This window comes from Zalophus californianus, chromosome 11 (assembly GCF_009762305.2).
Source record: "Zalophus californianus isolate mZalCal1 chromosome 11, mZalCal1.pri.v2, whole genome shotgun sequence".
Classification (NCBI taxonomy): Eukaryota; Metazoa; Chordata; class Mammalia; order Carnivora; family Otariidae; genus Zalophus; species Zalophus californianus.
In genome coordinates this window covers 49,275,383-49,302,852 of record NC_045605.1, presented here as the reverse complement: position 1 = coordinate 49,302,852, position 27,470 = coordinate 49,275,383, and the positions used below count along the sequence as shown (strand labels likewise).

General features: G+C 36.7%; 1 protein-coding gene across 4 annotated transcripts in view; it reads right to left on the bottom strand.

The window, feature by feature from the left end:
* The window catches only part of LOC113915128 (prolylcarboxypeptidase), a 70,764-nt gene that overhangs the window by 13,941 nt on the left and 29,353 nt on the right, over positions 1 to 27,470 (bottom strand). For all 4 annotated transcript variants that reach the window (XM_027580918.2, XM_027580920.2, XM_027580919.2 and 1 more), the window contains exons 3-7: positions 18,686 to 18,826; positions 15,035 to 15,136; positions 9,755 to 9,936; positions 9,366 to 9,523; positions 8,635 to 8,807 (exon numbers count right to left, since the gene is read on the bottom strand). In XM_027580918.2, the coding sequence (XP_027436719.1) occupies positions 8,635 to 8,807; positions 9,366 to 9,523; positions 9,755 to 9,936; positions 15,035 to 15,136; positions 18,686 to 18,826 (756 nt within the window). The remainder of the gene's footprint in view (positions 1 to 8,634; positions 8,808 to 9,365; positions 9,524 to 9,754; positions 9,937 to 15,034; positions 15,137 to 18,685; positions 18,827 to 27,470) is intronic.

Sequence of the window (27,470 nt, the reverse complement as noted above, 5' to 3'; positions counted from 1 at the left end):
GCTAGTAAATGTTAAGATCTAGATACAACCCCAGATCTCTCTAGTTATGAAATGCACATCTTATTCATTATGCTGCACAGCCTAGAAAGTATCCCTTGTAAAACTGCAAATAGCCACGATGGCACGGAAACCACATTCATTAAGCTTGCATCCTCTACTAATACCTTGACATGAAGTCAGTGATTGGTCCTTTCTCATTTCATATGGAAAAAATGTATACAGTAGGCAAGTTCTGATTGAGAGAGAGAGAGAGAGAGAGAGAGAGAGAGAGAGAGAGAGAGAGACATCCCGAGAAGAAAAAGCCAAGAAAGAGTCTAGTTACTCTACTTCAGGAAGAGACTCTGGGCAGCAGAAGCCACAAGGCCTGGGCTGGGGACGTGTTCCCACTCAGGAAAGGAGGACACTGAGAAAGGAAGTGAACAGCAGAAAGCAAACCCAGCATCTCATCACAGTTTTGCTTAGGACCAGTTTCCAACAACACCTTTCTTTTTTTTTTTAAAGATTTTATTTATTTATTTGACAGAGAGAGAGATAGCGAGAGAGGGAACACAAGCAGGAGGAGTGGGAGAGGGAGAAGCAAGCCTCCCGCGGAGCAAGGAGCCCGATGCGGGGCTTGATCCCAGGACTCTGGGATCATGACCTGAGCCGAAGGCAAATGCTTAACGACTAAGCCACCCAGGCACCCCTCCAGCAACACCTTTCTGATAAAAATGGGAAACGTGAAAAGGCAGAAGAAATGAATCAGGGAAAATTCAATGTCTCTCCCCAAATGCATTCAGCACAAAAATATTTTTGTAAAATGTTAAATGGTACTTTGTGAAAAAAAGTTTTCATAATCAAATAATTTTTAAGAAATATTATATTGGCAAATGTGAACAGTTTACCTGACTGCAAGGTTCCTCAGGGCCTTTAACATGCTCAATTGTAATGTGGCTTTCCAAAAGGAAGATAGAGTGTGCACTATTCCCACTAAGTTTTGGAAATAACAAGTCAGAAAAGTCAGAAATTAAGATGTCCAAATAACTTGGATATACCTTAAAAAAGTAACAGCAATTAAGGAGGGCACATGTTGTGATGAGCACTGCGTGTTATACACAACTAATGAATCACTGAACACTACATCAAAAACTAATGATGGACTATATGTTGGCTAACTTAACATAAAAAAATTAAAAAATAAAAAATAAATTTAAAAAAGTAACAGTGAGGTCATAAGAATAAGATACACCTGAAAAGGTGTACATAAAGAAACAGAATTGAGCAAACCTATCAAGCCTAAAGGAATAAGAAAATGCAAGCTGAAGAAAAAAGGCAAAACAATGTTTTACTATTCTGACAACTTTCAATTATTCATGGTAGGTCAAAAAATACCTAACATTTGCATAGCACTTTTCTTTTTTTTTTTTTTTAAGATTTTATTTATTTATTTGACAGAGAGAGAGATAGCGAGAGCAAGAACACAAGCAGGGGAGTAAGAGGGAGAAAGAAGCTTCCCGCGGAGCAGAGAGCCCAATGTGGGGCTCGATCCCAGGACGCTGGGATCATGACCTGAGTGGAAGGCAGATGCTTAACGACTGAGCCACCCAGGCCGCCCCTGCATAGCACTTCTCTCAGAACATGCTCCTAAGAAATATGCCAATCAGAAACAAGAAAATATGGAAATCAAGAACCAATCACAGAATTTGTTAAACTAATTATTGCCAACAGTTAATCAGCATTCCATCTTGACTGTGGACAATAACAGTGGACTCAGCTCTTTCCAAATGCAGCATAAAACTATGGAATGGACGCATGAGATGCATAGAAGAGCATTAAGTTCAAGCATAGCTCGACAGATGAGGCAGGATGACAATGTAAGCTGGGCAGGAGGAAAAGGGAGTACTGATGAGCAACAATAAACAAGTAGCCTAAAACTCTGGAAAAGAAGAGTAGCAAGTTAAGTGTGACTCACATGCTGGCATCAGATCCCCTCTCAGAGCTAGAACACTGGCCCTCTGTCAGGCAAAGAAAAGGAGTCCCCATGAATAGCCATCTCTGCAAACAGCAGTTACTGTCACTCCTTAAAAGACACAAGCATGGCTGGGGACCGGCACCAGCTGACAATACTTGGATTTCGGCAGCCCCAGTTACACAGAGAGAACATCATGGTCAGAACCTTGGCGTCTAATAGAAATTCCATGTCCAGATTAAGGCCACTCCTGGGTCCACTGTCCTCTGTGCGGTCAGGGCTCCTTTGGAGTACTGGGTCCAGTTCTGAGCACCACACTTTAAGGACAATGACCAACAGAGAAATCAGGATGGGGAGTTGAGGAAAAGTTGAAGCAATCCTACAATTGCTCATTTGTATAATTTCCAATCTTTCATACTACAAAAGCTAAAATAAATAACCCTGGGGCTAAATCTTTATATATATCCTTAATTGTTTTCTTGAGATAATTAATTCAAAGGAAATAAACATTTTTTTAAAGATTTTATTTATTTATTTGAGAGAGAGAGAGCAGCAGTGAGGAGGGGCAGAGGGAGAGGGAGAAGCAGGCTCCCCACTGAGCAGAGAGCCTGACGTGGGGCTCCATCCCAGGACCCTGGGATCATGACTTGAGCTGAAGGCAGATGCTTAACTGACTGAGCCACCCAGGTGCCCCAGGAAATAAATACTTGTAAGGCCTCTGCTACATCCTGTCAAGCTGCCTTATAGAAAGAAAGTACCAATTCATAATTCTACTGGTACGCTAGATAATAGAAGGCCTAAAAAATATCACTTAAATTTTTTTTGTAAAATATTTACAAATTTACTGAAAGAATTTTATTATTTTAGTGCTCTTAAAGTTCCTTTCTAGCTCAAAACTTCTGTGAGTCAAAGCATCATCTTCTAGCATAAAGAACACAATCTCTACATATCTCTATGAACTTTCTTAACAATTATGGTAGTAAAGAACAAATGAAGTTTTCAAAAAAATACTGAAGTTATACTAGCAAAACCTAGCACTATTTCCATGTTTATTCAAAAAGAGATAATTATGGGGCACCTGTGTCTCTTAGTCAGTTAAGTGTCAGACTCCTGATTTCAGCTCAGGTCATGATCTTGGGGTTGTGGGATCGAGCCCTGTGTTGGGCTCCACACTCAGCACAGAGTCTGCTTGTTCCTCTCCCTCTGCTCCTCTCCCCCGACCCTGCTCGCACAAGCACTCTGTCTTTCTCTGTCTTTCTCTTCCCCTAGTTCTAAAATAAATAAATAAATAAATAAATAAATAAATAAATAAATAAATATCTTTCAAAAACAAAACACCAACAAAAAAAGAATAAAAGGAGATAATCATCTACTTTCATTAAAGATCCACAGAATGCACAAAACACTTACGTAAATGTTAGGTTGGAACCACATGAAATTGCCATGTTTATATGTCAAACACAGTCAGAGATCAGCTTCTTTGGTTCAACCTCATCTAATATCCACTTCACCTTAAGCCTGATAATTTGCAGTTATTAGCCAATTGATGACTACAAGCACTTGGCCTACTGACTGTTTATTTAGGGGCTATGATCTACTCAGACAACAAGGAAAGAGTCTCTGCCAACCACTACCATTCAGAATACTCACCACCCATGTAGCCTCTGTACTATATTTTCTGTTTATTTTGTGGACACTATCAAATTAGCTTCTTCCAAACAATTTCTACATAAGGTATAGCATTTCTACTTATGCCATAAATTCACTGACATGAGGGCATCTGGGACTGAAGCTGCTAGTACAACTACTGAATATTCCTTGAGGTCAGGTACTTTCTCTACAATGACCCAGGGAAAAACATAAGGCCATCCCCATGTCACAGAGGAGAAAACAAGCTCAGAAAGGTCTGGCTACAGATATACAATCTTAAAACTATGAATATAAGTTCTGAACCCAGACTTTGGCCACAAAGTCCTGGCGTAACACTGTCCCTCTATTATTATATAGTAACAACAATAGCTATTGTTATTATTATATAACTAGTATCAATTTAGTGTTTACTATACACGGGGTCCTATTAAATTCTCATAATGACCCTAATAAGCATTACAAATACTATACCCCCACTTTGCAGATGAGGAAACTAAAGCACAGAGAGGTCAAGAAACTTGCCCAAAGTCAAATAGTCAGGAAGTGGCAGAGCTGGGGTTCAAATGCAAGACTCACTTTGGAGCTTCCATTTGTAATAACCAACACTACACATACTCAACTTCAAAGTTGTAGTATAAGAGAAAAGTAACAACACAAACGGTGCCTAAATATACCAGTAGTCTCATGCTTAATTTTTTAAGCAATTTTTTTTATTCTTAGATTATATTTTTCTAAATTTATTTGTCTTAGGTAAAAATTTTAATAAAAGGGATTCTGTGGCAATATAAAAATCATACAACTTTTTTGGGGCTCCTGGGTGGCTCAGTCAGTTGAGTGGCTGCCTTAGGCTCAGGTCATGATCAAGCCCCACATCGCATCGGGCTCCCTGCTTAGTGGGGAGCCTGCTTCTCCCTCTCCCTCTGCTGCTGCTCCCTCTGCTTACGCTCTCTCTCTCTTTCTGTGTCAAATAAGTAAAATCTTAAAAAAAAAAATCATACAACTTTTTTATTATGCAACAAAAAAAGAAAACTGTAAAATAGTCATTAATATGAGGCTCAACAATCAACATATGAAATACTTAATTTACTTTCTATTTCCTAGAACAAAAGTGAACGTTCAGGAAAAAAACTTAAAAAGAGCATTACACATCCATTTTAATAATTCTGGTTTCAAAAAGTATAGAAATAGATAGAATATTCCAATCTTAGTACCAAACTAATTAGCTCTGCATCCAAATATTTAGATTCTGCCTTTTGATCCCACATACACTAGAGAAAGTAAAGATAATGATTTGTTTAAAAGCTTTATGTGTCCCCTTACCTATAAGGATAAGCATTTGAATAAGAGAAAGAAAAAGGGGGCAAAGAAATTTTTTTTAAAAGAAGGAAAGAAGACAGGTTAAAAAAAAAAAAAAAGACCAACCTCCTCTCAGAAAGCATGGTCCATCCACATTAGAGAAAGGATTAAGCAGATACATTCAGCTTTTCTAACAGATTTTCTTTCTCTAAGGTTTCAATACCCCTCTCACACTCACAGATAATCACATTAGTTTTGTCATTAAAAGCTCTCTTTTCATAGAATGCACCTAAACCGCTTAAACCACCCAGAGAGGTCGCATACATTATCAAACACCAAGACAAACGGAAGAGATTTTCCATCTTATGTCTTATTATTTCACTCTATTTATCTGCATGCTCAGAAAGCTAAGTCAAAAGATTTGGTGAGTTATCAGCTAAAAACTTACTCAAAATAAACAACCTCTAGGATATCCTTAAAAACTGCTCTTTAAGCTGAGAAGAGCCCCAGTAGTTTTTATGCTGACAGAGCAGTCAAATGACAGAGAGGTTCTCTATTTCCCTTTTCTCTTCTTCCTTGTGTTCCCTCAGCCAAGTCCATGATTATTTCTGCATGAATGTTGCAGCTTCTGTTAACAGTAAACAAAGGCAAATGGAGTCCGAGTGTGCAAAGCCCACAAACAAATTAAAAAGAACGATACTTGAGTTGACACGGAAAAGATATTCAATCACTGCCTATGGATCCTTCAGAACCATACAAGGTTCAGGCAGAATTGGAAATCACCTACTTTTTTTCATAACCCAACTGTTAACACATTATCTCACTATCCTAAGCCTGAGTTACAGACTTAGAAAAGGACGGCTGTTTGTCAGCCCTTTAAAAAGGAGGAAGTGTATCAGAGGGAGGAGGAGTCCTGGTTAAATGGAACTATCCAAGTGAAAGAGCGGTCCCCAACTGGGTAGTGTTCCTGGGATTAGTGGGTTGGGAGAACAGAGACGAGGTCAAGAAAGGAGAAATAGAATGAACAGTGAAAGAAAGTGATCTGAAGCTAAAAGTTTGGGAGGGAGACATGTAGTAGAAATACTCTGAAATCATATAGGATAAAACTGGAAATAGAGGCAATGGAAATTTCTCAAGCAAGGGGCAAAGAGATTTCTTTTGGTTGGGGTGCAGGCAAGAAACAGAGTCATAAATATATTATAAGCAATCAAGAATTCCTTAATATGCCAAAAGAAAGGATAAAACCAGTAAGAAATAACTGAAGAGAATGACAAGAAGTAGTCCTGAAGAAAAGTAAAAGGTGATTGTCAGGCAATGACACAAGTTACCTTGTCTTAAAAATAAACTTTTATAATGTATATACAAAAGACAAAAGAAGGATTGTGCTAAATCAAAAACAGATGACAAAAGATTTGAGATATACTCCACTAACTCTGAGTGAATATTTAGGAGAGAGAAAGGATAGAATATTTACATTCAAGATGCAACAGCAAAATAACTCAAAAGGAACATTAAAGAAATGGGGAGAAAAGCAAAGCTAGTGTTCTTGTTCCAAATCATAAACAAATGAACACTAAAAAGCCGTATTCCTCTGGCTTTTTCTAAATCAGGGGTCAGCATACTATAGCCCCCAGGCCAAATCCAGGCGACTGCCTGTTTTACAAATAAAGTATTATTGTGACAGTGTTCCTCATTGATTTATATTTGTCTATTGCTACTTTCTCGCTACAGCTGCAGAACTGAGTAATTGCGGCAGAAACCGAATGGCCCACAAAACATAAAATATTTACTATCTAGTTCTTTACAAATAAAGTTTGCCAACCTTCATTCTAAATAAGAAGGGAATTCCCCATGTTTTTATAACCTGACAACTCACTTATTCTTCAAGTGGGCATAAAAATGCAAACGTAATTCTCACTTTGTACAGAGAATACAGTTAAATCTGATAGTTGTCACAATGCAACTAGTGATCCACCCAAAACTTCAGCCAAATCCTCTCCTAATCCAGTGCAATATGGTAGAAGATCAGAGGCTCTGAATAATAGTAGACCCAAGTTCAAATCCCACTTTCACCATCTCTTCACTGAGCTTAAATTTCCTCTCCATAAAACTCCAAAAATTTCCTCTCCATTGTACTTCTTTTTTTCCTATATTATTGTAATAATATATAAATATTATATATTATTTCCTATATTAACATATAGAATATATTATTATGGGGATTAAATGGGATAGCATATATGAAAGTGTTCTGCAAATAGTAAAATAATTTGGATAAGGGATTAGCACAAAGACATATATGGAGGCCAACTGACTCAAATTTAATTTTTTCTCATTATTTTGATCCAGGTTTTCCTACCATGAGAGAGATCAGCTCTTTTAAATAATTCTGTATTGTCTAAATTCAATTTAATTCAATACACATTTACCTCTGGCCTGCTATGTGCAAGACATCCACTTGTCATTCTACTTCTTAGATGAAGAAAAATATCTCTAATAGCAAATGACCTTGTTCCATTTGGGTTACGAAGTTTTAAGCAAAATGTTCATTTAATATTAAGTTCAAAGGGATTGTGTTAAGTTAAAAGTGCTTTTGAAAACTGGTTCTTATATTATCAAGTCTATTTACATTTCCAGCACTCATTCTAGCTGTAGAATCAGTTATACTCTCTAAACAACCACCAAGTTAGCCAAACTTTGATTTTAAAACTAAGAAGAATGTTCTTTACAAAGAAATGCTTAAAAGAGGATACACAATAAAGAATTTTGCCATGTAAAAACCTAAAAATTTATGATGTAATGTGTCTTCACAATTTCTAGAATGTTTTCACATCTAATATTTTATTTGATCCTGAGCACAACCCTACGGAGAACATAAGTATAATTATCTCATTTTGCAGAGGAAGACATGGAGGCTCAGAAGAAGACAGCCTTACCCAAGATCACACAGCTGGTAAATGGTAGTTCTAGATCAAGGATCCAGAGTCAGTACTCTTTCCACTCCACCCTGCTACATGGAGATCACTCCTTTATGGTAAGTGTAGCACTAGAACACATTAGCAGTTGACTGAATCATAGCACTGTGATAGCAATTGCCATTTATTAAGCACTAACCATATATGACATAGGTCTACGTGTCTCACATACAACACAAAGATGTAATAAAGTAAATCGTCCATGCAAAGTGTACAGCACAAGACTTGGCAACTAGTAATCATTCCATTAGCAGCAACTACTGGTCTTAGTTCCAATTCATACAACTCTATAATCTATACATTTTGTCTCCTTTATCCAAATGAGAGGAAACTGATGTTCAGAAAAGTTAGATAAGGGACGCCTGGGTGGTGCAGTTGGTTAAGCTGCCAACTCTTGGTTTGGGCTCAGGTGGTGATCTAAGGGTCATGAGATGAAACCCGCATCAGGCTGTGTACTCAGTATGGAGTCTGCGTAAGACTCTCTTTCCTTCTCCCTTACCCGTTCCCCCTCTAAAAAAAGAAAAAAAAGAAAAAAGAAAGAAACTTAGGTAAGATGTCCAAGGTGAGTAACCAGAAAGTGACAGAAGCCAGGATTTCTGCCCAGGTTAGTCAAACCCAGAGCCCCTTTGTCACTGGAGAGTCCTTCGATGCTAAAAGTCACAGAAAGTACCAGTTTAAAAAACAAAACAAAATCCTGAAACTAATAATACACTGAGAGAGAGAGAAGTTCGTATTAAAAGTGATGAAAGGACATTTTCCTGTTACCTTGATAGGCCAAGCAGGCAAAGGCTGTAAAAAGTCAGACTCATAAGGGTAGTCCACCATTGCCAGATTTATCCAGGTTTCAGAGATCCAGGCTTTCAAATTCTGGACATCCTGAGTATTTGTTAATGCAGTACATAAGCCAAGGGATTCAGAAAGCCAACGTAAGCCAGCACCTGAGAACAGAATCATATTGTTTGTAATCTAAAAAGCACTCCTTGACAGAAGGCTTTACTTCGTATTTTAGAAAATTCAATCTTCTACACCATTTCTCCAAGAATGCTTTTTCAACATTCAATAAAATACTTTTAGAGCATTTGGATAATCCCATGATAAATAAGTTGTCTATCCTCATATGGAGTCTGCCAGAAATTACATGAAGTATTCCCTGTTTCAAAGATACTATTGAAATAAGTAAAAAATAAACAAATGGAACACTAGAGAGCAGTTAGAATGTGTAAACCACAACTAAATAAAACAAATGGATATATCTGACATAGCGTTGAGCAAAACATACATAACTGTGTTCCTGATTATAGTGGATGATGAGTATACTATTATACCATGCTGATTATGTTTTCCCTTGTAAAAATTCATCAAGTGATGTATTTTGATTTGTGTATGTTTTTGTATGTTTTACTTAAATAAAAAGGTTACTGAAAATCTGAGAAGTGTTGAATTAGCAAGTGAAGGGTAAAAAACTCTGTGATTCCATTCTATTAATTAAAGCTTACCTGTTCTTGCGAATCGATTAATAGCATCCCAGGAGCTGCGAATGGTTTCTGAACAATTTGGACCACTTCTCTTAAAATCTTTAGTTACAATTTCCATAAATACACCACAAGGTACCAGATTACCAAAATGCCAGATGGGGGCAGAGGCTGCAAGAGCTCTAAATGGTGAGAAAAATAAGAAAGGAGAAAAGAAAAAAAATGTAACTCATTGAATTCAAATTTTAAAATTGAAACTGATACTGAACAAAAATGTTGAGAAAAATTACAATTGTTAATGAGATAGAAAGTAGAAATATCAGTACAACAGAACATGTTTTACCCAAAACAAATCTCTAAATATGCCTTGACAATCATTAAGAAGTGCTCATGTCCAACATAAATGCATTTACCCAACCACTATATGAGGATATTTCATCCTGAACCAGGCTGCAAGCATGCCACCGTAAGAGCCCCCTATGGCAATGACAGGTTGATTTTTAGCTCCTGGGATTGTTTTTTTCAAGTGTTTGATTAACACTGCAAAATCAGCCAAAGCTTGTTCTGATGTCAGAAAGTCCAAGTGTCTGGAATCCTAAAGAAAAATAACAAAGAACACGTATAAATGTGCACATAATAGCAGCTTAGGCATAGCACAGATTCAGGAAAAAAGCCAGTCAGATAAGCTTTTCTCCAAATAGAATTTCTAGGCAATTGAGTTAAAATGCCCAGTCAACATAATAGCAATGCTGATTTAAACAAATCTTAAAAAAAAATGATTTTAAGTTTGTGGGACAAACATAATGTATTTTGCATTCAAATGTAATTTCTATTAAATGTTATTTACCAAAAATTTTGTTGAGGTTGTAGAAACAACAGAAACAAACTAACATTTAACAGCAAATGTAATAGAATACAATTCTCAGCTTAACAGACAATTGTTGCATTATAATTTTTATTTTAAAACTTGAAACATTTAAAATGGCTACCATACAGGCAAAGGTAGACTGAATCCTGTGAAAAATTGAAGAATCATCAATAAAAATAAATTTCATCCTCTCTAATCAGAAAGATAATTATTATGTCTGATATACCAACAACTGGAAATTACCCTGTGTAAACAATATGAAATTGGAGTTAAAAACAAAAACCAATAGAGCAATTATATTCTGGCATTAGAAAACAGGCAACACAAGACATTGATCCTTGAGAAAAGGATACTCCTAAAGTAAGTTCCATAATCATCTAATTCTCTGCCTAAAGACAATTGCCTCACTTCAACATAGGGAGGTAAGGCTCAGAATCCTGCTAAGCTAAGGAGGCTAATAAAGTATCTCCCTTTAAAAGACAAGGCCTAAGTCCTCTGTCTTTGAACTTGGACTAGACTTAGTGACTTGGTTCTAACCAATAAAATGTATCAGAAGCGATATGTGACTTCCAATGTTAAGTCATAATAAGCACTGCAGTTTCCACTTTGCTCTCTTGGATTATCGACTTTGAGGGAAGCCAGCTGCCTTGTCATGAGGCCACTCGAGTAAGCCTTTGGAGAAACCCTGGAAGAGACAAACTACAGCCTCTTGCTAACACCCAGCAACGTTTTGTCACTCATGTGGATTCTCCATATAGAGGAGAGGGTTCTCTGGCACCAGTCAAGCCTTCAGATAACTGTTAGCACCAGCTAACATCTCAACCTCATGAGACCCCTTGAAAAAGAAGCTCCTAGCTGAGTCACTTTTAATTCCTTACCCATAGGAACTATGAGACAATAAATGTTTATTGCTGTTTTAAGTCACTAAGGTTTGAGGTAAATTGTTACGTAGCAATAGGTAACCAGTACAGCTATATACCTATTAGGCTGTCCTATTCAATCTTCATGCTCTGGTCTCACCACTCTGTTTGACTTCTTCCATCATTTGGCACATTCTGAAACCACATAGTTCCCATCTTTCCTCTTTCCTATGTATGTCACCTACTCCTTTAGCCTTCCCCCTTATCCAAGATGTATACCTTCTGACCTCTCACCTCCTTTCTTATTGTCTGTCACTAGTCTTTTACTTCCAGTTTTCATGGCACTATGTATAGTTGAGTGCGATTTTTTCTAGTCCTCGCATAATATTTGTAATATTATCCCCCAAGCTACTGACAAATTCTGTGAGCACATGAAGAGAAAGAAGCTATCAAAGAGAGCCTTCTGCTCCATTTTGCTATCAAAGTATGAACCAAAGGGATCTAGAAAAGGATATTATGTTTCTGTCTGCAACAAGCTGACTACTTCCCAGTGGTTTCAGGACCTATCAACTCTCCTAATCAGATAATTATGCAGAATAATAAGCTAAAGAATAGAGTTTCCCATGCGCCCCAACAACTATTAGCAAATTGTTCTGCTTTTCATTTACAACACAAGGACTTTTTATTTATTTATTTATAATATGAGCTAATAAAACCTCTGAGAACAAAAATTAAAACTCCTTTCAAAATAGGCAGCCTAGAAAATTACTGTCCCCAAGTTCTTCTAACTCAGAGTTCCCCCAAAAGATGGTATGTGTATACTGGTAGTATGCATGATGGTCTTAGTATAATGCACAATCTTTTTAAATTTAATACTTGTTTTAATGTCATTTAGAAAAAACATTAACGAGTACATTAAGCCCTTGTTAAGGTAATGCAAAGTTTGAAAAGTTAGTTGTTTAAAAAAAAAATTACATAAATAACAGCACAGATGGCAAATTCATACAGCCAGAATCACAAAGGTAGTACATGAGTGACTTAGTTGCGGAAAAAGTATCCTTTTTATTAGGTGTAGAGTCTGAGGTCAAGGCCAAAGCTCCTTGTGAGATCAGGAAAGGCCAGAAGGGAATCCAAGTGGCCCATTGGACTCACTAAACCAGGGATAATTTGTTCTCATTTTATTGAAAAATACCTTATTAAATATTTGAGTGCTCATTGTATTTTTTCCAGTGGTAGACCCAGGAATTTAAGTGTAAACTTATAAAGCAGAATTATTTACTGACATTTTTGAAACAATGAGAAGTTCCCTTCACAGTCTCTGCAGCCATACCTTAAGATTTCGCTGGTGACAGCTAATGTCATCACACTGAGTTAGAATGACCAACATAAGTGATAATATTATGGTTTCAAAAAGGCTTAATCTGTTCGATTGCATATAAAAAGGAAAGATTAAATAAAAATTTTTCAAGCTGTTCAAATTAAAACTATCATTTCTTTCTTAGAGTGGGACATGTTATTAGAACAGGTAATTCCTAAACTTCAAAAAAAAAAAAACTTTTAAACTTAAAAATAAAAAGTATACAGGCACACCTCAGAGATACTGCAGGTTCAGTTCCAGACCACTGCAATAAAGTGGATATCACAATAAAGTGAGTCAAATTACTATTTTGGTTTCCTAGTGCACATAAAAGTTACATTTACACCATACTGTAGTCTATTAAGTGTGCATTAGTATTATTTCTAAAAAGATATACATACCTTAATTTAAAAATATTTCATTCATAAAAAATGCTAACCATCATCTGAGCTTTCAGTGAGTTTTCTGAGCTTTCATCTTTTTACCAGTGGAGGATCATGCCTAAATGTTGATGGCTGCTGACTGGTCAGGTTGGTGGTTGCTAAAGGCCGGGGTAGCTGTGGCAATGTCTTAAAATAAAACAATAATGAAGTCTGCCACACTGATTGATTTTTCCTTTCATGAATGCTTTCTCTATAGCATGTGATGCTGTTCAATAGCACTTTACCCACAGAACTCCTTTCAAAATTGGAATCAATCCTCTCAAGCCCTATAGCTGTTTTACCAACTAAGTTTATATAATTTTCTACATTCATTGTTGTCATTTCAACAATCTTCACAGCATCTTCACCAGCAGTAGATTCCATCTCCAGAAACCACTTTCTTTGCTCACCCATGAAAAGCAACTCTTCATCTATTCAAGTTTTATCATGAGATTGGAGCAGTTCAGTCCCATCTTCAGGCTCCACTTCTAATCCTAGTTTTCTTGCTATTTCCACCACATCTGCAGTTACATCCTCCACTAAAGTCTTCAGCCCCTCACAGTCATACATGAGGGTTGGAATCCACTTCTTTCAAACTCCTGTTCATGTTGATATTTTGACCTCTTCCCACAAATCCTGAATGTTCTTGATGGCATCTAGGACGGTGAATCCTTTCCAGAAGGTTTTCAATTGACTTTGCCCATATCTATCAGAGGATTCACTCTGTGGCAGCTATAGCCTTATGAAATGTATTTCTTAAATAAGATTTGAAAGTCAAAATGATTCCTTGATCCATGGGCTGCAGAATGGATGCTGTATTAGGAGACATGAAAACAACATTCATCTCATTGTACATCTCCATCAGAGCTCTTAGATGACCAGGTGCATTGTCAATGAACAATGATATTTTGAAAGGAACTTTTTTCTTCCTGAGCAGTAGGTCTTAACAGTGGTCTTAAAATATTCAGTAGACCATGTTGTGAACAGATGTGCAGTCATCCAGGCTTTGTTCTTCCATTTATAGAGCACAAAGTAGATTTAGCATAATTCTTTAAGGCCCTAGCATATTCAGGATGGTAAATGTGCATTGGCTTCAATTTAAAGTTACCAGCTACATTAACCCCTAACAAGAGAGTCAGGCTGTCCTTTCGAAGATTTGAAGCCAATCATTGACTTCTCCTCTCTAGCAATGAAAGTCCTAGATGGCATCCTCTTTCAACAAAAAGCTGTTTTGTCTATATTGAAAATCTATTGTTTAATGTAGCTACCTTCATGAATTATCTCAGCTAGATCTTCTGTATAACTTACTGCAGCTTCTATATCAGCACTTAGTGCTTCATCTTACACTTTTATGTTATGGAGATGGCTTCTTCCTTAAACTTCATGAACCAACCTCTGCTAGCTTCAGACTTTTCTTCTGCAGCTTCCTTACCTCCCTTAGCCTTCATCACACTGAATAGAGTTAGGGCTTTGCTCTGGATTAGGCTTTGGCTTGAGGGACTGTTGTGGCTCATTTGATCTTCTATCCTGACCACTCAAACTTTCTCCATATCAACAATAATGCTGTTTCACTTTCTTGTCATTTGTATGTTCACTGGCACAACACTTTTAATTTCCTTCAAGAACTCTTCCTTTGTATTCACAACCTGGCTGAATGACTGGCACAAGAGGCCTAGCTTTTGGCCTCTCTCAGCTTTCAACATGCCTTCCTCACTAAGCTTAATCATTTCTAGCTTTCCATTTAAAATGAGAGACAGGCAACTCTTCTTTCCACTGGAACACTTAGAGGCCATTGTAGGATTATTAATTGGCCTCATTTCAATATTTTTGTGTCTCAGGGAATAAGCAGGCCTGAGGAGACGGAAAGAGATGGGGGAATAGCCAGTCGGTGGAGCAGTCAGCACACATACGTTATTTATCAATTAAATTTGCCATCTTCTGTGAGCATCTTAGATGACTGATCACAGATCACCATAACAAATATAATAATAATGAAAAAGTTTGACATATTACAAGAATTGCCAAAATGTGACACAGAGACACAAAGAAAGGAAATACTGTTAGAAAAATGGCACTGATACATTTGCTCAACACAGAGTTGCTACAAACCTTCAATTTGCAAATAACACATAATCTGTAAAGTACAGTAAAGTGAAATGCAATAAAAAAGGTATGCCTGTACTTACTGTGAATGATTTGTTACCAAAAGGTAGGGACTCCCCATAGTATCGATGTTCTGCAAACACCAACATAGCCTTCAGTTGAGCAGCCACATCCCACATGAACCCCTGGGAAGAATTTACAGATCCACAGAATAAAAATCAGGATGTGAAAAAAGTCATTGAACCTTTTGGCAACTCATATGAAATGAATGTTAAACCAGACCAAAAAGAGCTCTAAGAAGCCGCACAATTTATATTCGTTCTACAGATAAAAAAAAAATGTTGTTTCATTGTTGCACATCAATCTCACACTATATTAGAGTGAAACAATTAAAAATAAGCCCAAGTCACTCAAACACCAGTCATTCCAACTCTCCTCATTCTAACATTCTAGCTGTAGAATCAATATTATGTCGAAAATATTAGTCTTCAAATTGCACTGTGTACCAAATAGTCTAGGAAAGAACTGAGGATACCTAAGTTAGCTGCCTACTCATAAACATTTACAACGTAAAAGAAAAAAAAATACAAATAAGCATACTGGACTCCCTTGGGTTCCATATTAATCTTATTTACTTGAAAATAAGCAGTAGCTAACAATAGGTAATAATAATCAAGTGCTTACAGTGTGTCAGGCACTGTTCTAAATACTTTATATATATTAATTCACTTAATTATCATAACAATCTAGGACATAGGCACTTTTATTATCCCCATTTTAGAGACAAGGACACTGAGACACAGTAGTTTAAATATCCTATGACAGTCACACAGCTAGAAAGTAGCAGAGCCAAGATTCGAGCACTGGCTGTCTGGCTTCATGGCACAATCATCAAGCGCTGTTCGACCTCCTTATGTCCACACTTAATGCTGGTAATTAATCAATCACTGCATTTTTTTCACTTACCTCAAATGGTACCCTCAGAATCCTTCTTGACAAAGCACTCTAGGCAGCCAACATCAATTGATTAGATTTAGATTTAGCACAGATTAAAACTATTTGTCATTCCTAGGGCACACTGCTGTTTTTTAATGAACTACTGCTCCCTAACAACAACTAAGAACCTCTAAAATGTTTTGCTCATTTTGATCAATAAATGAACAATTAAAAGATCTGTTTGCATTTGATGATGGAAAATTTAACTTATCTGTGATGGTTTCAATAACCCTCACTTTCTCTCTTAACACTTTGCCCATTCCCTGCCATTTATCTGCAGATCCTATAACAACCAGCTCAAGATGCCCTCTTCTGCCTGCCCCATTTTGGCACCGCTGATTTCTCCCGCCTCTCAACACCACTGTGCTAGACATAGCTCTCTATTACTGTGTTGCAATATTTGCTTAAATGTGTGTCTTACCCTACCAGACTATGAGCTTCTTAAGGGTAAGGATCATTTATAAAAATAACCACACCTCTGAGGAGCTGACCTCAGGCTTTTAAAGGAAGCAATTTAATTGAAATGATTCACATTATAAGTGATTATTTGCCTGCATCTATTTCAGGGTATTTTTATTTTTCAGAAGAGGTCCATGTAATATATTAACATTTAATAATATTATAGCATTGTCCTAAGTTCCTAATTCTTATTTAGTCCTCATAGCAACTCTATGAACCAGATTATTAATATAACCATTTAGCAGATAAGAAAACTGAGGCACAGAATAAGAAACTGTCCAAAGTCACACAGCATAATGGCAAAACCAGAATTCAATTCTTATCAATCCTTATCAGTCTATCACTCCTGACCATTTTGCTACACTGTCTCTTAATAGATGAATGTCCAGAATATGTGACTATGCAACCAGTGCATTTTAGTATGTACAGGGAGGTGTCTAGGGCTGGGAAAAAAACAGGATCCTCCTAAGGATCTACCTCTAGCCACTTCCTGGAACTGCTCCTACACTGTATTTTTCTTCCTCTCTACCGCTTCTGAGGCAAGCCTTAAATTATGCTGCAGTGTCTGTCAGAGCAGTGGAGGCAGGAACAGCTGCCTATCTATAATAAAGAAGAAAGGGGGGGCACCTGGGTGGCTCAGTTAAGTGTCCGACTCTTTTTTTAGTGTTTTTTCTTTTTTTCATTTACTCTTATTTTTTTAATTTTTTTTTTAAAGTGTCTGACTCTTGATTTCAGCTGAGGTCATGATCTCAGGGTCATGAGACTGAGCCCCAAGTTGGGCTCCACACTGAATGTGGAGTCTGCTTAAAATTCTCTCTCTCCCACTACCTTTGCTCCTCCCCTCCCACTTTCTCTCTCAAAAAAGGAGGAGGAGGAGGAGGAAGAGGAGCTGGAAAAATAACTGGGCAGGAGAAGCTGCCCCATGGCCTTGGCATAAATGGGAAGTCACACAGGAGAAAGAAAAAAAAGCTAAAGCAGCCTCAGTTGTTCCATAGAAAAAGTAAGCAGGAACCTGATGGAAAGTAAATCTTAACTTCATTTGTCACTGATCTAAGAGACATAGACGTCCTAGGATCTCATTTCTCAGGGAATTATTTTATTTTCAACTAACATATTTAGACTCAACATTCCTAAGGAAATAATCAGAAATGGGAAATGCAATAATAGTATAATTAGGTTCATATCTTTGCTTTCAGTTCAGTTTAGTTCAACAAACATTTACTGAGACCTCCTGAATACCAGGCTCCATTAGCCAGTGGAAAAAATATAATTCAGTCTTCACTTTGAGGTAGTTCACAGACTAGCTTTTTGGTGGCAAGCTGACATTCTCTAGTCATAGCTTTGGAACATAAAAAAGGAAAATTTCTTCAAGTGTCCTTCTAAATTAAATGTTGTTAATGGATTTAAGTGTTATTATAAAAGATGATAGAATGTATAGTCAGGGAAGCAAGCTAACATCTATACAATTTTTTAACCCTCACAAATATAAGAAAAACAGAACAGGAAAGCTAAATTAAAAATCCTATTTGACAAACAAACTTGCATTTTTTTCCTTATTTGCCCTGGCTTTGTTTAGGTTTTATCCATTTATTCATTTAACAAATATTTATTGAGCACCAACTATATGCCTAGCAGTTTTAGACTGAATATACAACAATGAACAAACAAAAATTCATGCCCTTGTGTTTACATTCTAGAGACCATAATCAAAACAAACAAAAACAAAAAAAATCTATATGCAATAACATTCTTTTTTTTTTTAAAGATTTTATTTATTTGACAGAGAGAGAGCACAAGCAGGGGGAGCGGCAGGCAAAGGAGAAGCAGGCTCCCTGCTGAGGAAGGAGCACAATGTGGGGCTCCATCCCAGGACCCTGGGATCATGACCTGAGCCGAAGGCAGACACTTAACTGAGCCACCCAGGCATCCCTGCAATAACTTTCTTATTCCCATGTCCCTCATATCCTTATTCACTCTAGAAATAAGATGGGATTTTTTAAAAATCTAAGATGCAATTGTCCAAAAATAGTATTTCATTCTTTTCATGTATAATTCTTTAAGGCAGAACACGTAGGCTTATTGGATATCTGTATTCATTCTTTTGTGATCTGCCCATTCATATGCTTCTGCCATTTTTCTATTATTAGTGAGTTTTATCTGTTATTTTCTAAAGAGCTTCAGAATTAGTTACAATAATACTTGGTCATATATACTGCAAAACATTTTTTTTCCACTTTGCCATAATAAAAGGCATATTGAGCATAGGAATTTGCACATACCGTATTATTGCAAAACCAAGTAATGTCCCCTTCATTACCAGTGTAGAAAAGTATTGATCCACCATTTTTCTTCCAGTATTCATCGGCTATTAGGTATCGCTGTTTAAAAGTTTCATCAGCATCAAATCCAAAATGATTAACCTATGACAAAAACAAAGTAGACAAATTTCAGAGGAAAGTAATTAAATGAGATCAGCAAAAAAGTAAATTTATTCTTCCATTAAAATCAACTTATGTTACAAAAATAATCACAAAACTTTTTAAACTTCATTTGATTTTAGTTGCAGTAGTAATATTGGCACTATTATTTCGAAATTACTTTCTTTATAGTGTAAGATAAAACAATATTAGGGGCACCTGGCTGGCTCAGTCAGTAGAGCATGCCACTCTTGATCTCAGGGTCATGAGTTCAAATTCCACATTGGGTGTGAAACTTATTTAAAAAAAAAAAAATCACAGATCTGTACCTCTGAAACAAATAATACATTATATGTTTAAAAAAAAAGAAGAAGAAGATAGTAGGAAGGGAAAAATGAAGGGGGGGACATCGGAGGGGGAGACAAACCATGAGAGACTATGGACTCTGAGAAATAAACTGAAGGTTCTAGAGGGGAGGGGGGGTGAGGGATGGATTAGCCTGGTGATGGGTATTAAGGAGGGCACTTATTGAATGGAGCACTGGGTGTTATACACAACCAATGAATCCTGGAACACTACATCAAAAACTAATGATGTAATGTATGGTGACAAACATAACATAATAAAATAAAAAAAACAAAAAAACAAAAAACAAAAAACAGGGGCACCTGGGTGGCTCAGTCAATTAAGCATCTGCCTTCAGCTCAGGGCTCAGGTCACGATCAGTCCTAGGATTGAGCCCCATGTCGGCTCCTGCTCAGTGGGGAGTCTGCTTCTCCCTCTCCTTCTACCCCTCCCCCCGCCTGCTTGTGCTTTCTCTCTCAAATAAATAAATAAAATCTTAAAAAAAAAACAATAAAAAAACAGTGTTATCAGTACCCAAGATTTTCAGTGTAAGAGAAGAGATAACAATTATAAAATGAAGCAGCTATTTAGAGGCGCCTGGGTGGCTCAGTTGTTAAGCGTCTGCCTTCAGCTCAGGTCATGATCTAAGGGTTCTGGGATCGAGTCCTGCATCTGGCTCCCTGCTCAGCAGGGAGCCTGCTTCTCCCTCTCCCACTCCCCCTGCTTGTGTTCCCTCTCTTGCTGTCTCTCTGGCAAATAAATAAATAAAATCTTTTTTTAAAAAATGGAGGAGCTATTTAAAAACACAGTAGTTAAAACTGAATTGGAAACAGAGATATGAACCCATTAACTTTTAAAATACATATATCCCTGGGGCACCTGGGTGGCTCAGTTGGTTGAGCATCTGCCTTTGGCTCAGGTCATGATCCCGGGGACCTGAGCATTAGGCTCCCTGCTCAGTGGGGAGTCTGCTTATCCCTTTCCCTCTGCCCCTCCCCCTGCTTGTGCACTCTCTGTCTCAAATAAATAAAATCTTTTAAAAAATACAGATAACCCTTACGATCTGTATTTTCATTAGCTGACTGAAACATTCAATTCACAAAAATCTACTAGTTCAGAAGGATATCAAAAAAGAAAAAGCAAAGTATATAGTCATTCGTTACCATTTAAGGTATCTATTAAACCAACTCCTAAATTAGAAATTGGGAATACAAAAGTAAAGAACTCAACATTTAACCTCCCTTTCCAGCAGAATTATGTTTCAAAGTAACAAATAGTTCCAGTTAATGAAAAAGAGCTCTGTTCAATTAAATGGCAGCTAAAGCAGAAGGAATGACAAAATTAGACAAATGATAGTTTTGCAAACCCTTATGAAGTTACTGATTTAGGTAAGAATTACCACATGGTGTTAAAAGCATTAGGAGAAAGAATGACGGGGAAATGAAGATTCATATTAATACCAAAGGAACACCATGGAGAGTACCTTCTTGTCACATGGGCAAAACGTAATTTTACAATGGAAGGATCGAGTTGTCATCACCTCAATCTATTGATCAAAATTAGCATCACTAACAGTGGGGCAGGCATGGATTATGCATCTCCTTAGGTGGTTCAACAGAAGCAAATTTCACGTATGACAAAATCACGCCAAAAATGTTCAACTTTTATCTTTTTCCAGCCTTTAGATCTAATTTCTTTTAGATCTAATTTCCTGTTTCCAGGAAATACACAGGGTAGATGAACAAGCTAAAGACACTCTGAATAAGCAATCAGACAAATCCAAATGTGTGATAAGACAATGGTAAGGCAATGTAATGATAAATAAATAAACTTTAAGGAACAAAATAACCAGATGCAATGCATGATTCCAGGTTGTATTCTGGTTCAAACAAATGATACAAATGATAATTTAGGGACAATTATGTTAATCTGAATATGGACTAGATATTAGATAATATTAACGACTTGTTAATTTTGTTAGGAGTGATCATACTGTGGCTACATAGGTAAATGTTTTTATTTTTTACAGCTGTATATTGAAGGATTTAGAGATAGAATGTCATGTTGTCTGCAATTTACTTGAAAATATTTCAGCATAAAAAAGTAAGATGAATTTAAAGGAAGAAAATTTAATCTATACTGAAAGAGACAAAACACAGAATACTGAGACTTTGCAAGACTTAATATAAAACATGTCCAAAATCAGAAAAATGATACAATAATTTTAAGCTTAAAACGAATTTTAAATTTTTGAGATTTTTTTTTTTACCCTTTCCTTAATAAACTCACCATTTAAAATATAATTATCAAATCCTACAACATGGTAAGATTCATGTGCAACTACCTGAATTTACAGTGTTATCCATAGTACAGAGCCCCACTGAGCCTTTAGGATCATGGGGCTGAACTTCCCCAGTACTTTGGAGACAGAAGTGAAAGTGCTGCATCTGGCACCGGATACCCCAGTGCTGCTCCAGACTGTCCAAGTCAGATCTAAACCAGGGTCTCCTAGACTTCCCTAGGCCATTCTAAAACAGATGGGACTCCTCACACCCAGCTCCATCTATACACACATATCTATTCCACATTATTCCAGAGGTCCCAAAATGCAAGTTTCTCAAAACTGCACTAATTACATACTTTCTGATGTCCATGATCATCATCATATATAGTCCTAAAATATAAGCTATTCTAATCTAAAGATTGCCTACCTCAGGATAATAAATGGTTTGTATAGAACAGGCATATGATGATGTCCATGTGCTAAAAATCCCTCCCATTTTATATGTTAATTCAACATATATAATCAATCACTCATTCAACAAGTGTCTATTGAATCGCCAAGTTCCTGTTCTGGGCCAAGAAGTAAGCTAAGCAATGGGATAAAGTGTTGGCTGAGCCACAACACCTACATTTAATTTAAATGAATTCAACTATACCCATTCACCTAAAAATAATAGAGAGCAAGAGAGACAGTGGAGGGAAGAAAGACAAGGGATTCCACTTGCCTCCATTCAGTTAGTACAGTGGTCCTCCATGCAAAGTCCCCGGAAGTCAGAATCAGCATCACCTGCGAATCTCTTAAAAATGCAAATACTCTGGCTGAATCCCAAACCTACTGAGTCAGAAACTGTGGAGAGTAGAACACAGTAGTCTGTGATTCTGATGTACAGCTGAAGTTTTGAGTTAGCCTAAGCCCTCAAATAGGAGATGACTCTGCTATTCTTTCCTTTGATCTAGGTTTCAGAATACCTCTAATACTATAAGCATCTCACCATGCTGAATGAGAGTCTGATGTTTAAAGATGTGCATCACCACCCAACATGACCCCCAAATACAAGCCAACCTCATTATTTGAAGCTCAACAGGAAAAACTATGATCTATTTCACCAAAGAAGGAAAGACTGGCTGTGCTGGACTTAAAGAAAGGAAGTACATGGCTCTCTAACAAGACGCCTTACCATGGGATTCTCAAAGATTATTCTGCTGTAGTGATTTTCCCCTTACCTACTGACTTTAGAACCCAGACTTCTTATAAAATGAGATATTGCTGTAACCTTAAAAAGTAGCCCACAAAAAACATATTTCAATAATCCAATCTAAAGTTTTCAAATTTGAAAACATGGATATGTGTTTGTATATAGCATGTTAAACATAAATGGTAAAAAATTCTTGTCAAAGGAAAAACTTCCATCTAGAATTATAAGGGTCACCAAAACTTTAGAACCAGAGAAAGTCAAACTTCTATGTGTGACCACTGTCTGGCCATGCCTGCTCCTAGTAATTCATCCCTAATTGTTTAAATTGGGAGAAAAAGGGAAGAACTCTGGTATGGTAGAAAGAAAGCAGGTTTGGGGCGCTTGGGTGGCTCAGTCGGTTAAGCATCTGCCTTCGGCTCAGGTCATCAAGCCCCACATAGGGCTCCCTGCTCCATGGGAAGCCTGCTTCTCCCTCTCCCACTCCCCCTGCTTGTGTTCCCTCTCTCACTGTGTCTCTGTCAAATAAATTTTTAAAATCTTTAAAAAGAAAGAAAGAAAGAAAGCAGGTTTGCGAATTAACAGACCTGAACTTGAATCTCTACTGTGAAGCCTCACACAAGTCACTTCACTTCTCTGAGCCCAGTATCTTCATATAAAATAATGATAACACACAATTTAAAGGATTGCTGTGAGGATTAGAGAAAATGTACTTACAGTACCAGGTATAGTTTCTAATATATAGTAAGTACTCAATAAATGTTAGTTCTCCTCTCCATCCCATTTGTAAACCAATCCTAAGCATGGAGTACTTGGATGGGGTAAATAAGGTAGAGGGAGATGATAAAGCTCTTCACAAAAGAAAAAGAAAAGTTCTTCATATAATTGTAAAAAGTACCCTTGGAATGTCACAATCTCCTATTTTTTTTTTTAGTGTTTCACCTAAATATTAAATAGTTAGAAAACAGGCCATAAAATCTCTTTTGCAAAACATTAGTTTACGTAATTTCCTTGGCTCCTTCTTATCATCAAGGATATCAACTTCAGGCTACCTAACTACAGATAGTTTCTAATACCTAAGGGCCCAGCACACTAGGGGCAGTGTGCCCTCTGCCGTTGAGAACTGAGACCCACATGCCACTTTTCAGCTCTGTGTTCCTGAATAAAGACATTTTATAAATCACAACAGGAAAGGGGACAAGGGCTTTATAAACCATTTGATCTGTGTCGTTCAACTAAAGAAACTGGGCTCAAAGAGGTCAAGTGACTTTGTCAAGGTCACAAATTAGAGACAGAAGTGGAACTTTTAATTATTTTTGCAATTCGGTTTATTGAAATAACTAAAATAAATAATAGTGCTGTAAAAGCAACAAAACATGACCTCAAAAAAGAAACACACCTCTAGTCACATATAGTAGTCCTTTCTAAAATGTAGTCCAAGAAATTTCAAGAAATACTTCTCTCCTTCACCTTGTAGAGAAGAAAGAGATCCATAAGAATGTGTAGGCAAAAAGGAACATAGAGAACATCTTTAAATAAAATATACTGTAGCAAAAATCATTATTTGGACTTCAAAATTGTTCAAGAATAAAAGTCATATTCAGAAATGTCCATTAGAACATTACACATGTTACACACAATTTGGTTGGCAATTTGGGGTTGCAGGGGAGAAGGGAAGGCAAATAACACAGAGCACCAACTACATGCCTGGCACCATGCTGGTGCTTTATACAGATCACATCATCTTCCCAATTACCCTCGGGTGTACTTTCATTACACTAGTTTTAGAAAAGGTTGCTGATACTCAGAAAGGTCAGATAACCTGCCCAAGATAACATAACTAATAAATAAAAATCAAATACATTTTTTTCTTTTTTTTAAGATTTTATTTATTTATTTGACAGAGAAAGAGAGGGAGCGCATAAGCAAGAGGAGTGGCAGAGGGAGAGGGAGAAGCAGACTCTCTGCTTAGCAGGGAGCCCAATGTGGGGCTCAATCCCAGGACCCTGGGATCATGACCTGAGCCAAAGGCAGACGCTTAACTGACTGAGCCACCCAGGTGCCCCCCAAATACAATTTTTCACACGTTTTTATCCCCTACCCAATCCTATCTCTAACAAAACCCGGTCTGATTTTTCACTATAATGCACTATTGCAAAGAGAGCTGACTACCAACTTCAACCTTCAATAGGAGACACTAGAGTATCTTTCTCCAAATTTGTGTAATGAAGGACATAACCCTCAGCCATTTACTAACAGTTAAACTGAAGAATATGTGAAATATTGGTCTTTTCACTGGCCTAACCCAATAACTTTTACTATACAACTATTTGTAACTTGTTTAATTAGGCACTAATAAAAAACAAAATCACACTAACTCTTACTCAGTAGCTTTTCGTTTTAGAAAACTCAGTATTACAGTTAATTTTATTTACACACCCAGATATATGATCATAGCTAACTGAAATTTTACTAAAGATAGGAAAAGTATACTTGGAGATATACAGGACCAAAAAAAAAAAAAATGGAGTCACACTTCCAATAAATCAAAGTACCTTGAAAGATGGCTCTCTGGTTTCCAATTCTAATCCAAAGATAGTAAAAAGAAATAAGACCCACTTTCTTCCACTTGATATGTATGCCCTGTATTAATTTTGGAAGTATGGCATTATGTTCAGTTAGAGTTCCTAAATGGAGACACATTGCTTCTAGGCAAGGTTGATCTCCCCTGAAGGGGAGATACCCTCATGTTAGAAGGATACAAGTTTTCAAAGAAGGAGTCAAAACCTGGAAGGAAGGTAAGGTTTAGGCAAGCCAGAGGTCTATAGTTGGAGAAGGATGAATATCTACAAGTGGAGCCCTACTAAGTTAAGTTATCCCTCATACAGGAGTAGCCCAAAGCTAAAACAAGAAGGGAGAGCAAACCATATCTTATGAATCTGATATTTCCACTTTATTTTGTCAGGGCCATGAGAAAATCCTGCTTAAATGTTCTACATTTGCTTATCTGTATTATGAAAACAGAAGGGACTGGAGAGTAAATGTGACTTCAAGAATTAAAAGGGCAACAATATCCCTCGAGGATAGTATGGTAGTGACAAAGGAAATGATCCAAATCCCTTCAAGAAGAAGGTAGGTCTAAGAGACAGGATTGTCCTCTTCCCACAGGGCTGTTTTCTTCATTACCAACCTTAGCAGGTGTAGTTTCCATTTTAACAAGGAAGGCAGACGTTTCCTCAGATATACCCTTCAAATGAAATTATCATTCTGTGTAGTAAGACACTGTTCTGCACACACCCTTCTGTCCATATTAACCAGGAGAGAGAAACGTATTCCCTCCTTTTATACTTTCTTGGTAACCTACCTCTAATCTTAAAAAAGAGACTATTAGAAATAAATTATTTATTTAAAGAGAAAATGACAAGGGGGGTAGAAAAGAAGTGATATGGGAGAGTCCACTGTAGAAAAAAGTTAAGACTATCCAGCCTCTTATATTTATAAAAGGATAGTTAGAAAGGCAAGAATACAATAGCTACCAAAGCGTACATGTATAAGACAGATACTTTATAAATAATTATTAAATGAATGCAGTTCAATTCTTCTAATCAATGGTTCCTCATATTTTTATATATGAAATCCTTTTGTTAATGTTAGAATTTGCATGCATGTTCTATTTTAATAGTCCATGTTTGAGAAAATACACAAGAGAAGCTAATATAAATTTAATACTGGTATAAATGAATACACAATAGCATCTAATTATATTTGAAAAAATAGTATATGCTGGGCAAGAAAATGGACTCATGCACCCTCTCCAGTAACTGTGCAGTGCTCAGTAACTCCCTTTTCCTCTGACCAAAGACCGTGGGCCCCAAAGGGGAAAACACATTTTAAATTACCAAAATTCTACAAACACAAAATACTCTCTGCTCTACTGCTAAAACAGAGGTAGAGATATCCTGCCCTTGAAACATCTAAAACATTACAGTAAATCAAGAAATAACATGTTTTGTCCAACAACAGTTAAGTGTTGCATCAGATGAAGATTCTGGCATCATCTGTTGGCTTTGGCAAAGCACCACATGATCAATAAATCACATGATCAACTCCCAATGGCTTTAGGAAGCTTTGTACTACTAGAATTACCTGGCCACAGTTTTAAGTGTTCAAATTAGAAAGTGCAGCAGTGATTACTAAATACATAAATTTTAGGAAATGTTACACCATCAGAGGGCGCTGTTGTATAAGAAGTAAAAGGGGGGGAGCCCATTAAGTTTTAAAATATTAGATTCATAAAATTTCAGATTAGATCTGAAGTCCAAACTCTTAGGTGAAAAAACTCAGATACAGAGATGACAATTATTTTAAATCTCTCTTTTTTAAAAAAAGATATATTCACATAATTTAAATATGGCATTCATCATCCTTCATTTTAAAGTAAGGTTTCAAAAATTCCTGCTGTTAGAATAGTGGTTACTCTTGTAGGGGAAAAATGACTCTAAAAGAGAATGAGGAGATTCTAGAATTAGGATGGTGCATTTTTCTATATGTATACGATAATCAACAAAATAGACTTATAAACCTTTAAGATTTCCTTTAAGATATATGTATTATTTTATAATATATGTATGTTTACATTTCTATTTCACTATAATCATATGTAAATTATACTGCACTAAATCACATCTATAGTAGATTTTTCTTTCATTTAAAAATATGTATATTGAGTACTCATTAAATGACAGGCATTTGGAGAACTAAGATAGAATTCTATCTCTCAAGTTTTGAATTTAACAGAAGTGGTGAACATGCTAATAAACAATCAC